This window comes from Phocoena phocoena, chromosome 2 (assembly GCF_963924675.1).
Source record: "Phocoena phocoena chromosome 2, mPhoPho1.1, whole genome shotgun sequence".
Classification (NCBI taxonomy): Eukaryota; Metazoa; Chordata; class Mammalia; order Artiodactyla; family Phocoenidae; genus Phocoena; species Phocoena phocoena.
The window spans coordinates 117,086,940-117,106,078 of record NC_089220.1 but is presented as its reverse complement, the minus strand read 5'-3'; the positions used below and the strand labels follow the sequence as shown (position 1 = coordinate 117,106,078).

The 19,139-nt window shown below is 41.8% G+C and overlaps 1 protein-coding gene across 1 annotated transcript in view; it reads left to right on the top strand.

The window, feature by feature from the left end:
* Positions 1-261: 261 nt before the first annotated feature.
* Positions 262-19,139, top strand: part of PTPN9 (protein tyrosine phosphatase non-receptor type 9) — a 79,028-nt gene continuing 60,150 nt past the window's right edge. Inside the window, exon 1 of the mRNA XM_065871845.1 lies at positions 262-535. Within this exon, the coding sequence (XP_065727917.1) occupies positions 473-535 (63 nt within the window). The 5' untranslated portion in view covers positions 262-472. The remainder of the gene's footprint in view (positions 536-19,139) is intronic.

Below are 19,139 nucleotides of genomic sequence, written 5' to 3'. Positions count from 1 at the left end.
GGGCCCCGCATCCCCGAGGACTCCTGCAGGAGCCGGAGTGCCGCCGAGGAAGCTGGACGCCGAGGAGGCCGGGGGCCTTCCGAAAATTTCCCCCGCGGCCCTTCGTTCTGGGCTTAGAAAGTTCTCGATTTCACGTTTCCTTTTTTTAATCCCGATTAGCTCCTTGCCTGCACTATTTTTTTTTTTTTTTTCCGGGAGAGGTGGGGGAGTGTGAGGAACGGAACGAAGAAAATAAAAAAGGATTTCCGCCCAGAAGAGAGCGACAGTTCTGAGAGCTTTTTCTTAAGGAAACAGAAGCGGCGTTTGCGGCCGCTGCGGGCGCCGGGCCCCGCCGGCCTAGCTATGCGCGAGCCGGCCCCGGGCTGCTGAGACGCGGGCACGCGGAAGCGGAGGCCCACCGCACCGGGCTCCCCGCGCTCCCGGGCGACTTCTGTTCGCCGGCGGGAGCGGCGGCGGCGACGGCGGTGGCGGGATGGAGCCCACGACCGCGCCCCAGCCCGACATGGCGCCGGAGCTGACCCCGGAGGAGGAGCAGGTAAGCGGGGCTGCGGCCGCGGCGGTGGGTGTGTCCCGACACCTCAGGCCTAGCCCGGCTGTGCTCTTCGCGGCCGGGGGTCCGCGGTGGCCTCCAACCCCCCGCCCCCGGCGGCCGCGCCCCAGGCCGTCATCCCCCGAAGCCGGGGGGCGCTGCTGGTCACTGCTCTCGCTCCCGGCCTCTTCTGTTTGCTGCTTACCGGTCGCATATTGCCCCCTCCCCTATTCCGGTGATGATTAAAGTTTCTCGAATTGGGGGCCTCCCTTTACCTCTGCCAACATCTCCCCGCCCCCGACGTTTGCAGAACACCTACTTTGCCTCCGGCCCTGCCATCCCTGTACGTGTTTTGCTTCATTCCGTGAGGGTTTGTGGTTTTTTAAGGGCAGGAAAAGCCCCACTTTGGGGGCCGGATTCCTGCGGGGACTGTCTCCCCTCCCCAGGACAGTGATAGGCACTGGGTCCATAGATGCCCTAGATTTTCAGACGAGCCCCTCGGGCTTCTTAGAGGGCTGTGGCCTACTTGGACAGATTCTGGAAGATCCAGGCCTTCTCAGGCTCCCGAAGTCCCTAGCCTTGACCGCCCTCTTTAGCTCTCTGCCGCTGGACGCATCCCCTCACCCCCACTTCCCTCCCCGCATCTCATCTCACTGTCTCCATCTTTCTGAAGCCTACATTGAGCTCCATTGTCCCTTAAAGCTTAAGACTTTCAGTTCCCAGAAGGAAGTGGTTTGTCGTGTCATTTGGGGGGCTTGGGTAAGGGAAGACCTTAGGGCCTTTATAACTTTCCCTCGCCCACATTCCTGTTGGGGAGACATGGACCACTCCTTCTGAGGATGGTAGGAAAGTCTTGTTAGCTGAGATTGGAACCCTAAAGTCTTTTCGCTGTCTCTTCCTTGATACTGCCCACACCCATGCTCAAATAAATATAGCCATGGTCTGATTTGTTTAAAAACAAAACAAACAAACAAAAAAACCCCTAAAATAAGAAAAAGGTGAACTATGCTGGTAACCCATTTCAAGCTTGCCAGCCCTTGCTCCCAAAGGACCACATTTGGTAGTACAGTCTCTCGTGTGGAGACAGTCTGGTTTTACAAACTAATATTGGTTAATGGGCTTAAGACCTGATTTTTAAAAAACGCTTGACTTTTCTCCTCATTTGTGGAGATGACATTTTTCATATTTGGCTTCAGACCACAGTCTGTTCTTTTGACGCCTAGAGATAAAATCAGCATGGGGAAAAAAAAATCTGCTGCTCTGTATAAGCAGTAGTAATATCCCGGTAACTGAAATTAATGTTAATAAAATGCTAGTCAGGGCCTAGTCCAAGCAGGTGGCCAAGGAGCCCACCTTGCCAAAATTAGGGAAATACTATCAGTACTTCAGCACTAAGGTGTGATGGTGTTCGGTTGATTTTTAAAGGGGCAAAACTCTTTCACTTCTTTTTCTAGGGCTAGTCAGATTTGAAGTTTTTATGTTTCTAAGACTTGAGGGAATCAGTATTCCACTATGAAAATGCCATGTGGGTGTGAGTTAAAAAATTAAAACTGAGAAAAGTAGGGCTTCCCTGGTGGCGCAGTGGTTGAGAGTCTGCCTGCCGATGCAGGGGACGCGGGTTCGTGCCCCGGTCCGGGAGGATCCCATATGCCGCGGAGCGGCTGGGCCCGTGAGCCATGGCCGCTGAGCCTGCGCGTCCGGAGCCTGTGCTCCGCAACGGGAGAGGCCACAACAGTGAGAGGCCCGCGTACTGCAAAAAGAAAAAAAAAAAAAAAAACAAAAAACTGAGAAAAGTAAATATTAAAGTATTCATAGTATTGATAAAGTATTAGCTTTACTCTGTATATGTATGTGTGTATACATGTATGCAACTGTGTTTAGTAAAAATCTTTTACATCGAATGAATGTGCTGGGAATTAACAAGGACTGGATGGAAATAGTAAAATATATGTATATTAAGATCAAGAAGTTATGTGGAGTTTTTTTAACCATATGTTTTCCTACAAAATACCAAGGTTTCTACAGGCACTTCAGAATGTTGAAACACAAACATAAAAGCATAATTCCAATTGTGGTAATGCCAGATAAAATTTCATATTTTAGTTTAATATCACATGAGAGTACTCTTTTTTTTTTTGAGAGTACTCTTAACTGTTAAGATTTCTTTAAAATATCTAAACTAAACAACAACAAATGCATGTTAGTCTTATCAAAGTAGTTGTCATGGGAAATGACATATTCATTCCATAATGCTGCCTCATTGTTCAAACCAGTTTTAGATCTCATTTGGAGTTGATTTCAAAGCTTGTGGCAGAATCTTTGAAATATCTTCAGTGTTGGAAAAATCTTGTACATTTGAGAGTCAGTTTGATTTTTGGAAATAGAAAAAATCTTTTGGAATCCTATTTCATGGGTAAAGTAGGGGATCAAACTGGATTAACACAGTTTCAGACCCTTTGTGCACTGTGTAAACTGCTTTAAAGATGTTTCTGGAGCAGATCCCTCTCAAATGGTACCTCTTTCTATACAGTCATGCAAATCATAAACCCAAAAGTTTTCTTGGATACTTTGTTCTCCCTCAGCCCCTGTGTATTATATACATCATCAGGTTTTCCTGAATATCTCCTGAACTCTTTGACTTCTTCCACCACCACCACCATTATCATCAAGCACTGTCATATCCTGACAGAATTTTTGTTTCCTACTTGATCCATCTGCATTCCTTAGCTCTTATTCGAGAAACCAAAGGCAAACTGCAAATCTGATTGCATCTTCCCTTTGGCCTACCTGCCACCAAAATAAGCATTCATAAAACCCTCAGTGGCTTTTCATCGCTCTTGGGATTGACAGCTCTTGAATGATTGTTACAGCTCTTGAATATGGTCTACAATGCCTCAGCCCTTGTGCGGTTTAGATCCCTAGCTAATTCTCACACTTCATCTTTGCTCCAGGCACACTGGCCTTTTGGTCCTGCATTCTTGCCTGTTTCCTTCTGTTACAGGGTCTTTGCACAAGTTGCTTTCCTCTCTCTGGAAATACCCTCCACTGGTAACTCCCTCTTCATCCTTCAGCTCCCAGCTTCCACTTCCTCGGGAAGGTGTTCCTTGATCTCCCCAATTAGGTTAGATCTGCTGCTGGCTCTCAGAGTACCATGTACTGTCCTTTATATCACTTATCACAAGTTTACACTATTTGTATGATTGTATGACTGGAAGCTCCGTGAGGCTTGGAACTGTGTCTGCATTTGCTCACCATCATACGCACATTGCCAGTCATAATGACTGGCACTCAGTGGACGTTCAGGAAGTACTTGTGGGATGAAAAGTAGTTCTATATGAGATTTGTACATAGACAGCGTCGTCTCCTTTCAGAGTGGCTTATACAAATAAGGACGGGGGCTTCCCTGGTGGTGCAGTGGTTAAGAATCCGCCTTCCAATGCAGGGGACACGGGTTTGAGCCCTGGTCCGGGAAGATCCCACATGCCGCGGAGCAACTAAGCCCGTGTGCCACAACTACTGAGTCTGCACTCTAGAGCCCATGAGCCTGTGTGCTACAACTACTGAAGCCCGCGCGCCTAGAGCCTGTGCTCCACAACAAGAGAAGCCACTGCAATGAGAAGCCCGCACACCGCAACAAAGACTAGCCCCCACTCGCCGCAACTAGAGGAAGCCTGCACGCAGCAATGAAGACCCAATGCAGCCAAAAATAAATAAATAATTAAAAAAATAAGGATGTTCCTTATTTTTATATATGTTTTTAAGGTCATCATTATTACTTCATAGTTTCATTTCCTATCTAGGCATGTGCTGAACTGATATTATACCAAGTCCTTTGTAACTTATGATGTTTCTTGCCTTTAATTTTTCAGTTCTCAATATTATAAAGCCTACAGTTGAGTTACAAGAAAAATGTATGCTTTGCCTTTAAAAAGTTTACATGAATGACAACAGAGTAATAATAGTAATTGTTTCCTGTGCTCCTGCTTTGAGTCAGGCTCTGTGCTGGGCATTTCACATACAGTTAATCCTCATAAGATTGGAATAATTATCTCATTTTGCAAACGAGGAAACTCAGACTGAGAGGAGGAAATTGCCCAAGTTCACATAGCTAGCAAGTGATGGAGCCAAGATTTCCACCCAGCTCTAAGTTATTCTGCCTCCACTGCAAATGTTCCCTCTATTACACTAACTACCTTACATCTCATGAAGCAATTAACCAGTTTAATAAGATGCCTACATGGGTGTATGATAGCTAATTTTGTGGGGTTTGGTGTTGATATGTGTGTTTGATTTTGAAGATGCTTTTTTAAAAAATAAATTATTTATTTATGGCTGTGTTGGGTCTTCGTTGCTGTGTGCAGCTTTCTCTAGGTGCGGCGAGCAGGGGCTACTCTTCGTTGCAGTGTGCGGGTTTCTCATTGCAGTGGCTTCTCTCGTTGCAGAGCATGGGCTCTAGAGCGCAGCCTCAGTAGTTGTGGCACACGCGCTTAGTTGCTCCGCGGCATGTGGGATCTTCCCAGACCCGGGCTCGAACCCGTGTCCCTTGCATTGGCAGGCAGATTCTTAACCACTGCGCAACCAGGGAAGCCCTGATGATGCTTCTTAAAATATAATTTAAAAAATGCAGACAGGAAAAATTTTGGAAAACCTTTACTCAGACCTGTTTATTGCTGGCAGAAACATATTGTACAGCCTGTGCAAGAAATTATTTTATTATTATTATAATATATATTTTGCATTTGCTTTATTTATTTATTTATTTTTGGCTGTGTTGGTCTTCGTTGCTGCGCGGGCTTCCTCTAGTTGCGGCGAGTGGGAAGAACTCTTCATTGCAGTGCGCGGGCTTCTCACTGAGGTGGCTTCTCTTGTTGCGGAGCACGGGCTCTAGAGCGCAGGCTCAGTAGTTGTGGTGCACGGGCTTAGTTGCTCCGCGGCATGTGGGATCTTCCCAGACCAGGGCTCAAACCCGTGTTCCCTGCACTGGCAGGCGGATTCTTAACCACTGCGCCACCAGGGAAGCCCTGTGCAAGAAATTATGATGGAAATTACTCTTGGAAAAAATTTGTTCCTTAAGAATAGAGTTGGAAACTCTCTGTTTTGAGGTATGGTCACAATAAAAATTTATTTTTTAAAATGTGTCCTTTTTCTTTTGTATAAGAGAAATAACTATTCTTAGAGCCAAATATGAAGAATATTATTTCTCGAAACTGTAAAAACCAAGGTGTTTTTGTGTCAGGAATACATTCTTTTTTTGATATTTTTATGTGTAAATATAAAAGCCTTTCTTAATAGGTTGGCAAAATTGTAAATTTGCCAGTGTGAAGGGTAATTTCTACATTTCAGTACTAATCTTCATTCTTATTATGTTATTGTCTTAATTTTATTTTTCCAAAGCATACACTCACATTTGTAACTTGACCTGAAGTTGGTAATTTTATCGAATTTACTAAATTATAATTAACTTCACCACCAGGGATAGTTAAGGGTGTCTCATTCAACTGTTCTATGTCCATGTAACCTACAGAAAGTGGGGCACCTTCGGTTACGTCTATTTGGGGTAAGTTGTGAGGAGAACACCCTCTTTGCAATAAACCATAACAGAAAGACTTTTAGCGCGGATTATAAAGCTATTTGATGGAATATCTAAGGAATTATAGCCTTTTAGGGTCTTTTGGGTTTTCATGGATTTCCCAGTAACGACCAGTAGGACAGAACAGTAGAGTAGTTTTCTAAAGTAGTTATACTTTTATTCATATCTTCATTTTAGATGGTTTTAATATCTTACGTAGTATTTCTATCACATTAAAAATGATTCATGAGTTTTTAAAAGTTGTTGCAACAAATAATCTACTAGTATTGATTTTCAAAGTCTCCAAAGAAAATTTTTATTTTAGAGTTCATGTTGTGTAGAGCTTATAGCATTGTTGTAAAAAGTAATAAGCTAGTGCACATAGATAGTAATGCATTACATAGTAAGCACTCAGTTAAGTTAGCCATTATCATGATATTCTCCGTCTTTGAATAGTGAAAGATTTTAGAGCCAAGTTAGCTTAAACCAGTCCCAAGAGGGGAAAATATTCATGCTGGAGACCATCACTTAGCATGGATTTTTATGAATGCCAGAAAATAATCATCTTGCAACTTCATAGTATAGTTTTCAAAAACCTATTTTAACTCTGTGCTGTGGTTTGTATTCTTATAACGGGATTTTCTAAAGTTAAAAATTTAACTGCCTTGCAGTGGATTTCAGAGATTTTTGGAATTTTTCCCAAGGGCAGGGGTTTTGTCCTGGTTCTTGTGGCCAAGAACTTCCCTTTTCCCACAGCCTCACATGTCCTGTGCTAAATGTCATCTGTCCCCGTGGAAGTAACCATACGTCAAGGACCAAATGATTCATAATGTTGAGGCCTTCCACAGAGGGGAAGGAGAGGAGGGATAGATGAAGAAGACTCATTCTTTTCATTATTGCCAGTAACTAAAGATATTGTAATTAGCAATTAGGTGAAATCTCATTTGGATGTGAGAGTTTTATTCTCTTAAAACTTCTGAGCGTATCAAGGGTCTTGGGCTTTAGGTTTGAATGTTAAAGAGACCTGGAGGTTTTCTCCAAGGAACCTGACCTCTAATACTTACTAATGAATTGAAAAGTAAGACAGACACTCTAAAAAGGAGCTGAACTGTTTTACAGAGGTAAAAGTTAAAACTCATTGTAGATCAGTACACCTGAGTCTCATTTTATGACTTGTATACCTTTTTTGTGTTGGAAAAGACATAGTAATGTTGGAATACTGCAACTTTGATTTCTACATATTAAGACCCATTTTATAGTAGAATGGCTGGTCCACTGCAGTGTCAAGATTAGATGTCATAACCCCTAACTCTGGTTATTTGTTCAGATACTTGGAAGTTCAGTGAAATTTCAGGCATTTCACACCAGTTTTATCATTCTGCTTTGATGTCTCAGACAATTAGGGGTACTTTCTTTTTCCAAATCAATCACTATCCTCCCCCACCACCCCACCCTATGCCTCCACACAAGAGATCCTTGGTTGGCCTTTCTGGACACTGGAATAGTCACTGTTTTTTTTTTTTTTTAATGAAATTAAAAAAAAATTTTTTTAGTTTATTTTTTGCTGCGTTGGGTCTTTATTGCTGTGCGTGGGCTTTCTCTAGTTGCAGCGAGCAGGGGCTACTCTTCGTTGCAGTGTGTGGGCTTCTCATTGCGGTGGCTTCTCTTGTTGAAGAGCACGGGCTCTAGGCACGCGGGCTTCAGTAGTTGCAGCAGGCGGGCTCAGTAGTTGTGGCTTGCGGGCTCTGGAGCCCAGGCTCAGTAGTTGTGGCGAACAGGCCTAGTTGCTCCACAGCACGTGGGATCTTCCCAGACCAGGGATCGAATCCAAGCCCCCTGCATTGTCAGGTAGATTCTTAACCACTGCGCCACCAGGGAAGTCCCCTAATCACTGTTTTCTATTCCTCTTCCTCTGGAGTAGGGCCAGATATTCCTAGAACAGGTAGTTTAGCCTGCACTGTTTAGTGCTGAAGGACCTGTACTTACTGGAATGAGCCCTTTCATATATGATTTTGAAAAGGCTCATTAGAACCTAACTGAGGTGGCCTGGGGATGCGGGCTGGGAGTGGGAGGCTGGGAAGCTTCAGAGCGCATGGGAAGAGTTGTTTGTTTATTAAGGATTGGTTATCTCTTAGGTCTAGACTATAAGATGATGAAACCAAAACAGTAGATTAGAGGTGACTTTTTCTTTAATTTCTGCTTCTGAGGGAAGTACTCCATTTTTTCTCTGGGAAAGACAGTTTCTGTTATATGTACTGGTTTCCTCTGGAATACCAAATCCATTCAAAACACACATGCACACTTCTTGTCTTTTTGTCCAGCGTGGGTGGCACAGATCTGACTAGCCTAATAGAATTATTATGAAACCAGAATTTATTCTCAGAATTGATGGGTTGATTCTAAAGAGAGCCATCCATGACTTTAGTACTGAAGTGTTTGGGGACATTAATCCATTAATTACTTTTTCATTGCTTGAACAACTGGCTAATCTTTACCTTTGCATTTGCTTTTCTATACCTCATTATTACACAGTAGACATCATTATTAAAATCAGTCTTTTTTAAAATAGGTTTTTTATATTCTCTACAATGACCATATGTTTCTTTTGTAATTAAAACGAATAACTTTTTGTGGAAAGTGCTGCATGCTCTATACAGGTTTAGTATTATACTTATATATAATTATATATTATAAACTGGTGAGATCACAGTATTTAAGATTAATGCAAATCTGGCCCTTTTCTAAACAGAGATATTTACAAGTGAAATCTGGGCCTTTGGGGAGATGATGGCAATGAGTCTTAGGTAAACTTCAGGAATCCCCGGCTTGCTTTGTGGCTCCAGGCATTTTAATTAATATTTTTGAGTCTGTTTTGTGTTCTTTCCTTAAGGAGCTTTTAGGAGACCTGCTGAATTTTTTTTTTTTTTTTTTTCAGACCTGCTGAATTTAAGTAAAATCTCTTATGGTTACAAAATGCTCAGTAGATATCTGCGATAATAGTATTCTTGCCCTCTATGCTACAGGAGACAATTTTTTTCAGATAAGAATAGGAGGAAAAATTAAGAATCCTACTTTGTAGCAGTGAAATAGAAGATTTCTAGGTAGTCTAAGACTTCTGACAGTTGCCATGCACAAATACTGTATCTAGAAGGTGGTAGTGAGGCTACCTGTGCTCATTTGTTTGTTTGTTTGTTTTTAATTTATTTTATTTATTTATTTTTGGCTGTGTTGGGTCCTCGTTGGGTCCAGGCGGATTCTTAACCCCTGGGCCACCAGGGAAGTCCCTACCTGTGCTCATTTTATGCTGTTAACACTTAATGAACTATCCATTGGTTCATTTGTTTATTTATTCTTCTAGGTTATAGATTTCTTCTTTAGGCGCACTGATTATCATCTTTTTTTTTTCAGATAAAACTTCAAATGGTCATCTGATGATCTAAAAATGACTCATATTTAGAGTGAAAAGAGTGACGGTTTATATCCTCTTCCATATCTTATTTTAACAGCCTTTGTGAAAAAAATTCTCATTCCACTGTTTATCTCAGTGGTTCTCAACCAGGGTGATTTTAAAACACACCCCCACCCAACATTTGTCAATGACTAGAGATACATTTGATTGTCACAGTTGGGGGGTGCTACTGGGATCTAGTGGGTAGAGGCCAGTAATGCTGCCAAACATCTTATAATGGTGGGCATACAGCCTACCACAACCAAAAGTTAACTGGTCCAAAATGTCAATAGTGCCAAGATTGAAAAACCCTAGTTTATAACTGAAGAATTTTGTAGTTCTTAGGGACAGAGTTACAAATTCTTACTTTTTAATTCAAGGTAAGTCTTTGTTTCACACATTAACTATTCAAATTCTGTGTCCCTAAATACTGGTTTCTGCAATTGACTTCACATACTGAAAAACTCCAGTCTAAAACATAATTATTTTGCAGCATAACCATCACAGAAGATAAAATGAGACGTTTCCACAGCCTTTGCAGGGGTTTTCAGAGATGGGGAGATTTTGTATGACAAGCAGAACACTACTGAGTCCTGCCATGGAATGATGATAATGGGAATTGTAATTTTTGCTTTCCCTTCCAAATATTTCTGTGTTGCTACCAAGTGTCTCTGTTCCTCCAGTGAGTGAGGTGATTATTCTGTATCAATCTCTTTTCCTTTTCATGTTAACGTCTACTAAGAGGAAGGTTTAACAGATCATAAACAGAAATACAATTTGTTCATTTAGGAGTCATTTATTGTCTGTTGCTGTGTGCTAGGTTCTTGTTCAGTATGGATTGAGGGCTCTCTGTCCTTAAGGAATTGCCCTCCAGTTCTCTGTAGGCAGTTCTTGAATTGTGGGGTACCCACCAAGGAGGAGGACCTCCTATTTACAGTGAGGACAGGGACTCAATCTTATACATCCTTAGTGTACATTGTGAGAGTTCAAAATATGTTTGCTGAAGAATGAGTGAAACTGTATACATTGAAATTACTTATTCCTCACACACCCATAAAGTATTATTTTGTTTAGGATGATTATCTTCCTGACATAGGAATGATGTTCAGAGGCTCCACTGAGGAGGCAACACTGGAACTCAAACTCTTCTGATTAAATGTAGTGCTCTCTCTAGTAGACTTCATCTCTCTTAACCACGTGTTTCTATGTATGACACACCTATATACATATACACCAGAAACGGCTCTTTCTTGGCGTTTGTGGGTTAAAAGTTCCTGGTTTCAGCCATTCACCAGTTTCTCTACAGAGATGTGCCTGAATTGTTCCTAGCTGCTTATTGTACATTTATGAAAAATTATATGCTTTAATGGGGTCAGTGAACTTGAAGTTTCATATAGGTCTCTGGCTGTACCTCTCAGAATGTTGTCGGTTTACTCTTTGCCTTTATAAAACCAGTCTTTAGTTTTCTATAGGTAGAGTTTAATCTTTCAGATATTATTATCAGCATAATGGGGAAGTATATATGGTATATTTGCCTACCAGTAATTAGGATTAGACTACAGCTCTTTAAATTGTTTTGTCCATGACACCTTCAGTTTGCCCATGTTTTTGTCTGTACTTAAGCTACTACTAGATTTCCCTTCTTAACTCTCGCCAAGTATAAAAATTGAGGATGAAAATTTTTCCAAAAAAAGGATTTTTTTCTCCTTTTTACTTTCTATACTTACAAGTTTTCTCTTTCTTAGATTTTTTTTTTTTTTTTTTTTTTCGGTATGCGGGCCTCTCCCGTTGGAGAGCACAGCCTCTGGACGCTTAGGCTCAGCAGCCATGGCTCAGGGGCCCAGCCGCTCCGCGGCATGTGGGATCTTCCCCGACCGGGGAACGAACCCATGTCCCCTGCATCGGCAGGCGGACTCTCAACCACTGCGCCACCAGGGAAGCCCACCTTTCTTAGATTTTTAAAGGAAGAAAAAGAGTTAACTAAGAGAGAGACCTGAAACCTTGAACATGAACATGAGCAAAAGAAAACAGATTTATTTGGGAATGGCCATTTGTCTCATTGACTTTAGCTCTTCTGTCCCAGGAAACTCCAGAAGTGAAGAGAAAACAATATTTCTGGCTAGGTCAGGGATATAGCTAGTAAGATTAAAATATACAGAATTTTCCATCATACTTTTGTTTTCAAAAATAAATCTTTTTAGATTAGGATTCTAAATGTTTTAGCGAAACCATCTGACATTTCTCATACTGAATGCTGGTATACCATTTTGTTTATAGGAAAAACTCAGCATTGTTATGGAATTAAGTTAACAGAAACATTTTTTAAAAATTGAAAACCATCCATCTTTTTTTTTTTTTCCTTTAAGCACCCAAAGCATCATTTTCTTTCATAGTTGATATCAAGCTAGGGATATGTTAGCTTTGGAGGTGATTTTGTGAGAAAATTAGAAGCAACTAGAAGCTTGTGTTGTGAATGAAATTGCTAAGACCATTTGAACATGGAAACTAGTCAGAACCTCTAATTGTTGTCATGCTGTCCTTACAGTGCTACAAGTAATTGTAAAAGCCCACGTCAAACTCATGATAATAATAGTGGCTAAGCACTAATTAGGATGGCTATAATTTTAAAAAAAAGAGAGAGAGAGAAAGAAAATAACAAATGTTGGCATTGCTGGTGGGAATGTAAAATGGTACAGCCACAGTGGAAAACAGTCTGATGGTTTCTCAAAAGATTAAACATAGAACTACCATATGACGCAGCAATTTCGTTTGTAGGTATATATCCAAAAGAATTAAAAGCAGGGAATTCCCTGGCGGTCCAGTGGTTAGGACTCCACACTTCCACTGTAGGGGGCGCAGGTTCAATCCCTGGTCAGGGAGCTGAGATCCTGCATGCCATGCAGTGCAGCCAAAAACAAACAAAAAACAAAGTTATAAAAGAATTAAAAGCAGGCATTCAAATAGATACATGTACATGCATGTCATAGCAACCCGAGTGGCCAATGATAGATGAATAGCTAAGCAAAATGTAGTGTATACATACAATGGAATATTATTCAGCTTTAAAAAGGAAGGAAATTTTGATATATGATACAATATGGATGGGCCTTGAAAACATTCTGATTACTGAAGTAAGCCAGACACAGAAGACAAATGTATGAGGTACCTAGATAGCCAAATTCATGGAGACAGAGAGTAGAATACCAGGGGCTGGGACGAGATGGAAAGGAGGAGTTATTGTTTGATGGGTACACAGTTTTTGTTGAGGGTGATGGAAAAGTTTTGGGTATAGATAGTGGTGATGGTTATCCAACTTTGTGAATGCATTTAATGCCACTGAGTTGTATACTTATGAATGGTAAAAATTATAAGTATTTTGTATATTTTACCACAGTAAAAAAATAATGGCTAAGCACTATTCAAAGTGCTTTACGGGTTTTAGTTTATTTAGTGAATAATGCAGCTGGTGAGTCAAAGGAAAGAGAATAGGTGTTACTTCCACTTCTCCTCTGGCTGCTGATCTTGAGCCTAGAATCTCTTACATGAGTACCATTTATTGGTTACAGGATGTATCTATGTTAATGATTTGTTAGAATGTGAATTGTCATCTGTTTGAACTCCTGAATATTTCACCTGTGAGATCCAGTTGAGGTTTACTCTGTAGGAGAAAAAGGAGTTTTCTGTGTAGGACAAAGCACTGAGTGTTATGATGCAAACGAACCCATATATGTATAGTGTCCTCATCTCCCCCCGTCCCCCGTCCCAGAACTATACTGGGAATGACTTGAAATATTGTTGATCTAGAGCAGTGGTTCTCAATGTGTAGTCTCCAGACCAGAAACATGGGCATGCCCTCGGAGCTTGTTAAAAGTGCACATATTCAAGTGCATCCCAGACCTACTGAATCAGAAACTCTAGAGGTGAGGTCCAACAATATGCATTTTAACAAGTCTCCAAATGCACGTTCAAGTTTGAGAACTAGTAGTCCAGAGAATAACTAGGGTGCTGTTGTGCTTGTCGGGAAACCACCTAGAAGTGAGTTTAGACACTTAGGCTCACTTCAGAAAGGGAAGGCCTGGATTTACTAATTGGCTGTGGAACTCTAGGTATTAGAGCGAGTCTGAACTGGATGAAACCTGCAGGAATCATCTGATTCTGTACTAGAACTGTGCTGTTCCAAGGGAGAGGAGCAGTAAGGCAAGGTTCTCAAAGACTAGCATTTATCGTGATTTCTCTGATCCAAAGAAAGAGCAGAGGGCTTCCCTGGTGGTGCAGTGGTTAAGAATCCGCCTGCCAATGCAGGGGACACGGGTGTGAGCCCTGGTCCGGGAAAATCCCACATGCTGTGGAGCAACTAAGCCCGTGTGCCACAACTACTGAGCCTGCACTCTAGAGCCCGCAAGTCACAACTACTGAGCCCACGTGCCACAACTACTGAAACCCGCGCGCCTAGAGCCCGTGCTATGCAACAAGAGAAGCTGCCTCGATGAGAAGCCCATGCACCGCAATGAAGGGTAGCCCCCACTCACTGCAACTAGAGAAAGCCTGCGCGCAGCAACGAAGACCCAACACAGCCAAAAAATAAATAAAATAAATAAGTAAGTAAATAAATAAAAACAAAGAGCAGAGCCCGTATCTACTTGAGAAATAGAAATGGAACCAGGATGTCTGCAAAACAAGGCATTGAGACACTTGATGTCCACTGCTGATGGCATTACCTAGAGAGATGCTTGGCTTCCAAGGGAGTATTGAATGAAAGAAGACACAGGCTGTTCTGACTCAGCCAAGAAAACCTGCCAGCTTTGACAAGGCCAGTCCATAGGAAAGCTCGTGTTACTCCAATGTCAGTTGCCCTTAGAATCTGGACCTAGGAGTTACCAGATTTTACTGTCTGAGTCCTGCCTGGGAGCTGAGCCCAGTTCTGTTCAGAGTTGAAAATGGGGCACTGCAGTGAGGACAGCCAGATTGTAGGCAGCTTTTCCAGGCTTCGTTCTTTGTAGGTTTGCAAATGGCCTCTGAGATACAGTAAGCTGATCTACTTGTACTATTTTATGAGCATGAATAGGTTTGTCCTTTAGTTTATCTGAGAGGCCTCCTTGGATTTGGAAGTATTGATGCAGTGAGTTTGAGATGGCTGAGGTCTGAAATGACTGATGTTGCCTAATTGCAATCTCCCAGCCATCTGTATGCCTTTGAGGGAGTAATGAAGCTCTAGGTCATGGTCCCAGTTTCCTGAATGTGTGACACTCAGGATTCGGTCACCTGAGGCATAGGTTGGGCTTGGCCTCAGGAAGAAAACAGGAGGGCCAGTTAAATTTGGGGTCGATTAGCAACAGCAGGTCTAATCTGCAGGCCAGGGCCAGATTAGCCTCAGGTCTGACGTGCTGAATCCTAAAGTGTTGGACTAGAAGTCCTCAAGTCACTCCTGTCAGATCCATTTGACATTGGCAAAATTGAGCTTGACGTGTGGGAGAGGGAGAGGAGAGGGGTAGGGAGGGAAAGAGGGAGATGAAGATGGAGGGGAGGAGGTATGGGGGGTGGTGTGTTAGTTATTAGGGAGCAAAGCAGGTGAGAGGTAGCTTCATTGTGTGGAGTGGGAGGGAATATAGAACCAGGAAAGAAGGAACTAGCTACTATGTTTTCAAAGCCTCTCACCATTCTCATCTTTTCCTGGACTGATTCTGATTTGCCAGTGACCTTCTTAAAGTTTAGCATCAGAACTGAAGACAGTTATTACAAATGAAGTCTGATAGGCCCCTTGTTTTGGGCACCATGCTTCTGTAATGTGCTCCAAATTCAAAATAATTTTTGGCAGTTTTAGTAAATTGTTGACTCATAGATTCAAGTCAGCTAAGATTCCTAAGTCTTTTCTTTTTTTTTTTTTTTTTTTTTTTTGTGGTACGCGGGCCTCGCACTGTCGTGGCCTCTCCTGTTGTGGAGCACAGGCTCCGGATGCACAGGCTCAGCGGCATGGCTCACGGGCCTAGCCGCTCCATGGCATGTGGGATCTTCCCAGACCGGGGCACGAACCCGTGTCCCCTGCATCGGCAGGCGGACTCTCAACCACTGTGCCACCAGGGAAGCCCCCTAAGTCTTTTCTTATGTGCTTCTGTTAAATTTCATCTGGTGCCTCTACAATTGATTTTCTTGCACTTATCCTCAAATATAATTTTGTTAGATTTAATGTTCATTACGATTTGTTGAGCTTTATGAGCCAAAAACTTTACAAATATTATGTTTTCTCCCCTCTTACACCAATTCTGTGGCGGTATTACTCCCATTTTAAAGGTGTAGAAATTAAGGCTCAAAGAAGTAACTTGCTTGCATTCTAAACAATAAGTGGTAGAACCTGGTATTCAAACCCTTGTCTGTCTGACTCCAAAGCCTCACCTTTGAGTACCATTCTAGTCCTTTGTTCTGTCCTGTTTTGATCTTTTAGATCTGTGTTCTCTTTTACAATATATTTGTTCTCTTAGTTTATCTCTCCTCTTACATTGTCTCGTGACCCAGTGCCCTTATCTAAGTCATTTATAGCAATGGAACCAGGCCAGGGATGGATGCAGAGCAAATCAAGGGAAAGAGTGTGAGCTTTAGAGTTAGACTTGGTTTTGGAATCTTGGTTGTATCATCATGAGAAGTGTGAGTTGGCAAGGTCCTTAACTTGTCTTGGCCTCCATTTCCTCATATATAAAATGTCTTAATACCTGCTGTTGGAAAGATTGAATAAAACATGGATGCAAGGTGCTTGACTTATGGCCTGGCAAGCATACTGTAGGCTCTCAATAAACATTAGTCTATTTGTCTCCCTCCTTTCAGGGAATTCCTTTAAAATCTTTTTTTTTTTTTTTTTTTAATATTCTTTGGGTATGTTTGTGTATTGTTTCCCGCAGGGTATCGTCTGCCCCACTGTGGCAGCACACCTGGCCATAGAAAGGAGTGGTTAAGAACTGTACCATAAATTTCTCTGTGATTATGAGTAAGTAGCTTAATCTCTTTCTGCCTTAGTTTCATCATATATAAAATGTACATATATAAAATCTACTATAAAGAATTGTTATGAGGATTAAATAACTTAATATATGTGAAATCCTTGGAACAGTGCCTGGCAGATCGTGCTGCTTATAATCTTTGCTACTGTGAATATCTGCAAATTACAGATAATAATGCCTACTTTGTAGGGTTATTATGAGAATTAAATGAGGTAAGTAGTCAACTGCTTGACATTTTGACTGGCAAATATACATAAATTAATAGAAGGAAATCTTATTGTCCACAAAGATGCCATGAAATGCTCATCAAATGCCTTGCTGAAAGTAGGTCTGTTCTGTGTTTCAGTGATTTTCAAACTTTATCATGCACAAGAATCATCTGGGATCTTGTTAACATGCAGATTCTGATTAAACAGGTTTGTGATGAGGCCTGTGGTCTGCATTTCTGACTTCCTAGGTTGATGCCACTGCTACTGTAAAGTACGACTGCTGAAGTAAGACTTCACTTTGAGTAGCACTGCTGTATAGTACATTCCTTTACTTTTCAGTCTAATGTATTCTTTCTTGAAAGACTTGTTTTCAGTAAATCACTTCTGGTGATCAGTATTCCCCTTCCTAAAAGCTCAAAGCCCACTTTTTTTTGTTTGTTTGTTTTTGGGTTTTTTTTGGCCAAGCCACTCAGCTTGTGGGACCTTAGTTCCCCGACCAGGGATCGAACCTGGGCCCTGGCAGTGAAAGCGCTGACCCCTAACCACTGGACCACCGGGGAATTCCCTCAAAACCCACCTTTTTAAAAAAAGAATCTATTGGCCAGGGCTAGGTGTATATGTATGTGAAAGAAAGATCAGTTGTGCAGTTTGCCAAGAATTGATGTCAAAATTGTCAGGGACTGGGAACTTTTGTAGCCCTCAGTAGATGCCCCCTCTTGAAGTTAGGACTATGTTTGCTCATCCTCAGGCTTTGATACCTTTCTGGTCGTTTAAGTTCTGTAGCAGATGTTCATCAGGCTCCTATGGAGTTCCCAGGATTGTCAGGTTTTGTAGGTCTGGAGGCTTGGACCGATTTAGAATAATTATGGGCTCTATTATTTTGAACTTCAGCTCTTGCTTTCCACAAGGCTTGTTCTTCCCCTCTTCAGGTTGAAGGTTGTACTTTTTTTTCTTTTTTTTTTTTTTTTTTTTTTTTTGCGGTACGCGGGCTCCCCACTGTTGTGGCCTCTCCCGTTGCGGAGCACAGGCTCAGCAGCCATGGCTCACGGGCCCGGCCGCTCCGCGGCACGTGGGATCTTCCCGGACCGGGGCATGAACCCGTGTCCTCTGCATCGGCAGGCAGACTCTCAACCACTGCGCCACCAGGGAAGCCCGTAGGTTGTACTTTTTGATAGAGAAATAAAAGAAGTAGGAGTTGATCTAGACAGTTCTCACAAAGCTCTTTTTGTTATCTTTAGTTTACAGGCCTTGGCTCATTCTGGGCTGTGACTTTCCCAGCCCTTTTCCTTTAGGTCAGAACCACCACTCTATTATTATTATTTTTTTTTACTGTGCCCTCTTCCTTTGTACATGTGTGTGTTTGTGGGAGTGCTTTTAACATCTGTACTCCTTGGAGAATGCTATGCAACCACACTAGTGGTTTCTTTAGCTTGTTCTCATTTTAAATTTGAATTGGCAGGAGTGGGGTGGGATGAACTGGGAGATTGGGATTGACATATATACACTAATATGTATAAAATAGATAACTAATAAGAGCCTGCTGTCTAGCACAGGGAACTCTACTCCACTTCAGTGTACAGTAGAAACTGACACAACATTGTAAAACAACTATACCCCAATTAAAAAAAAAACAATAGGTTATATCATATCCAATTTAAGTGTAAGCCAGATTGCTCCCGCCCCCAAAAAAGAAAAAAATAAATAAATTTGAATTGGTATAATTCATAATTAATTGCACAATTTATTGTCAGAATCTTGCTTTTGAGGATTTCTTTAAAAAAATACCAACAACTGCCTTCTCTTTAGAGTTTTAGATTATGAGATTTACTTTTGTGAAATCTACATTTTGAAAGCAATATAAAGCACAATGGATAAAAATGTGAGCTTTCTAGAGTCAGAAAAACTGGATTCTGAGTCAGGTTCCACCAATTTTTTTGTTTGGGGGCCTTGGGCATGTTACCTAACAGTTGGAAATCTTAGTTTTCTCAACTGTAATATGGGGATAATGAGAGTATCCACCTCTTAGGGCCACTGAGAGGACTTGACCATCCCTGTAAAACTAAGTGTCTGACTGGCGGTTAGAGCTCAATACCCAATAAATATTTTCTGTTGTTAATAGCTAATTTTGTTAACGGTCTGGTGTTATTTACTGATGTGTAGTAAGGTTTACATAATGCCTTCCCAGATAGCCAGTTATTGGATCCTGTGAAGTAGGCGGGTATTATCCTTTTTTGGATGAGGAAATTATGGGGTGAAAAATTTTGACTGACTTGAGGGCACATAGCTGTGGCAGAATTAGGTCTTTAATACAGGATTGTTGGTGCCACATCTAGGACTTGCTCTCTTTACTGCATCCTTCTGACAGCACTCAGCTGTTGGCTATCAACCTTTTTTC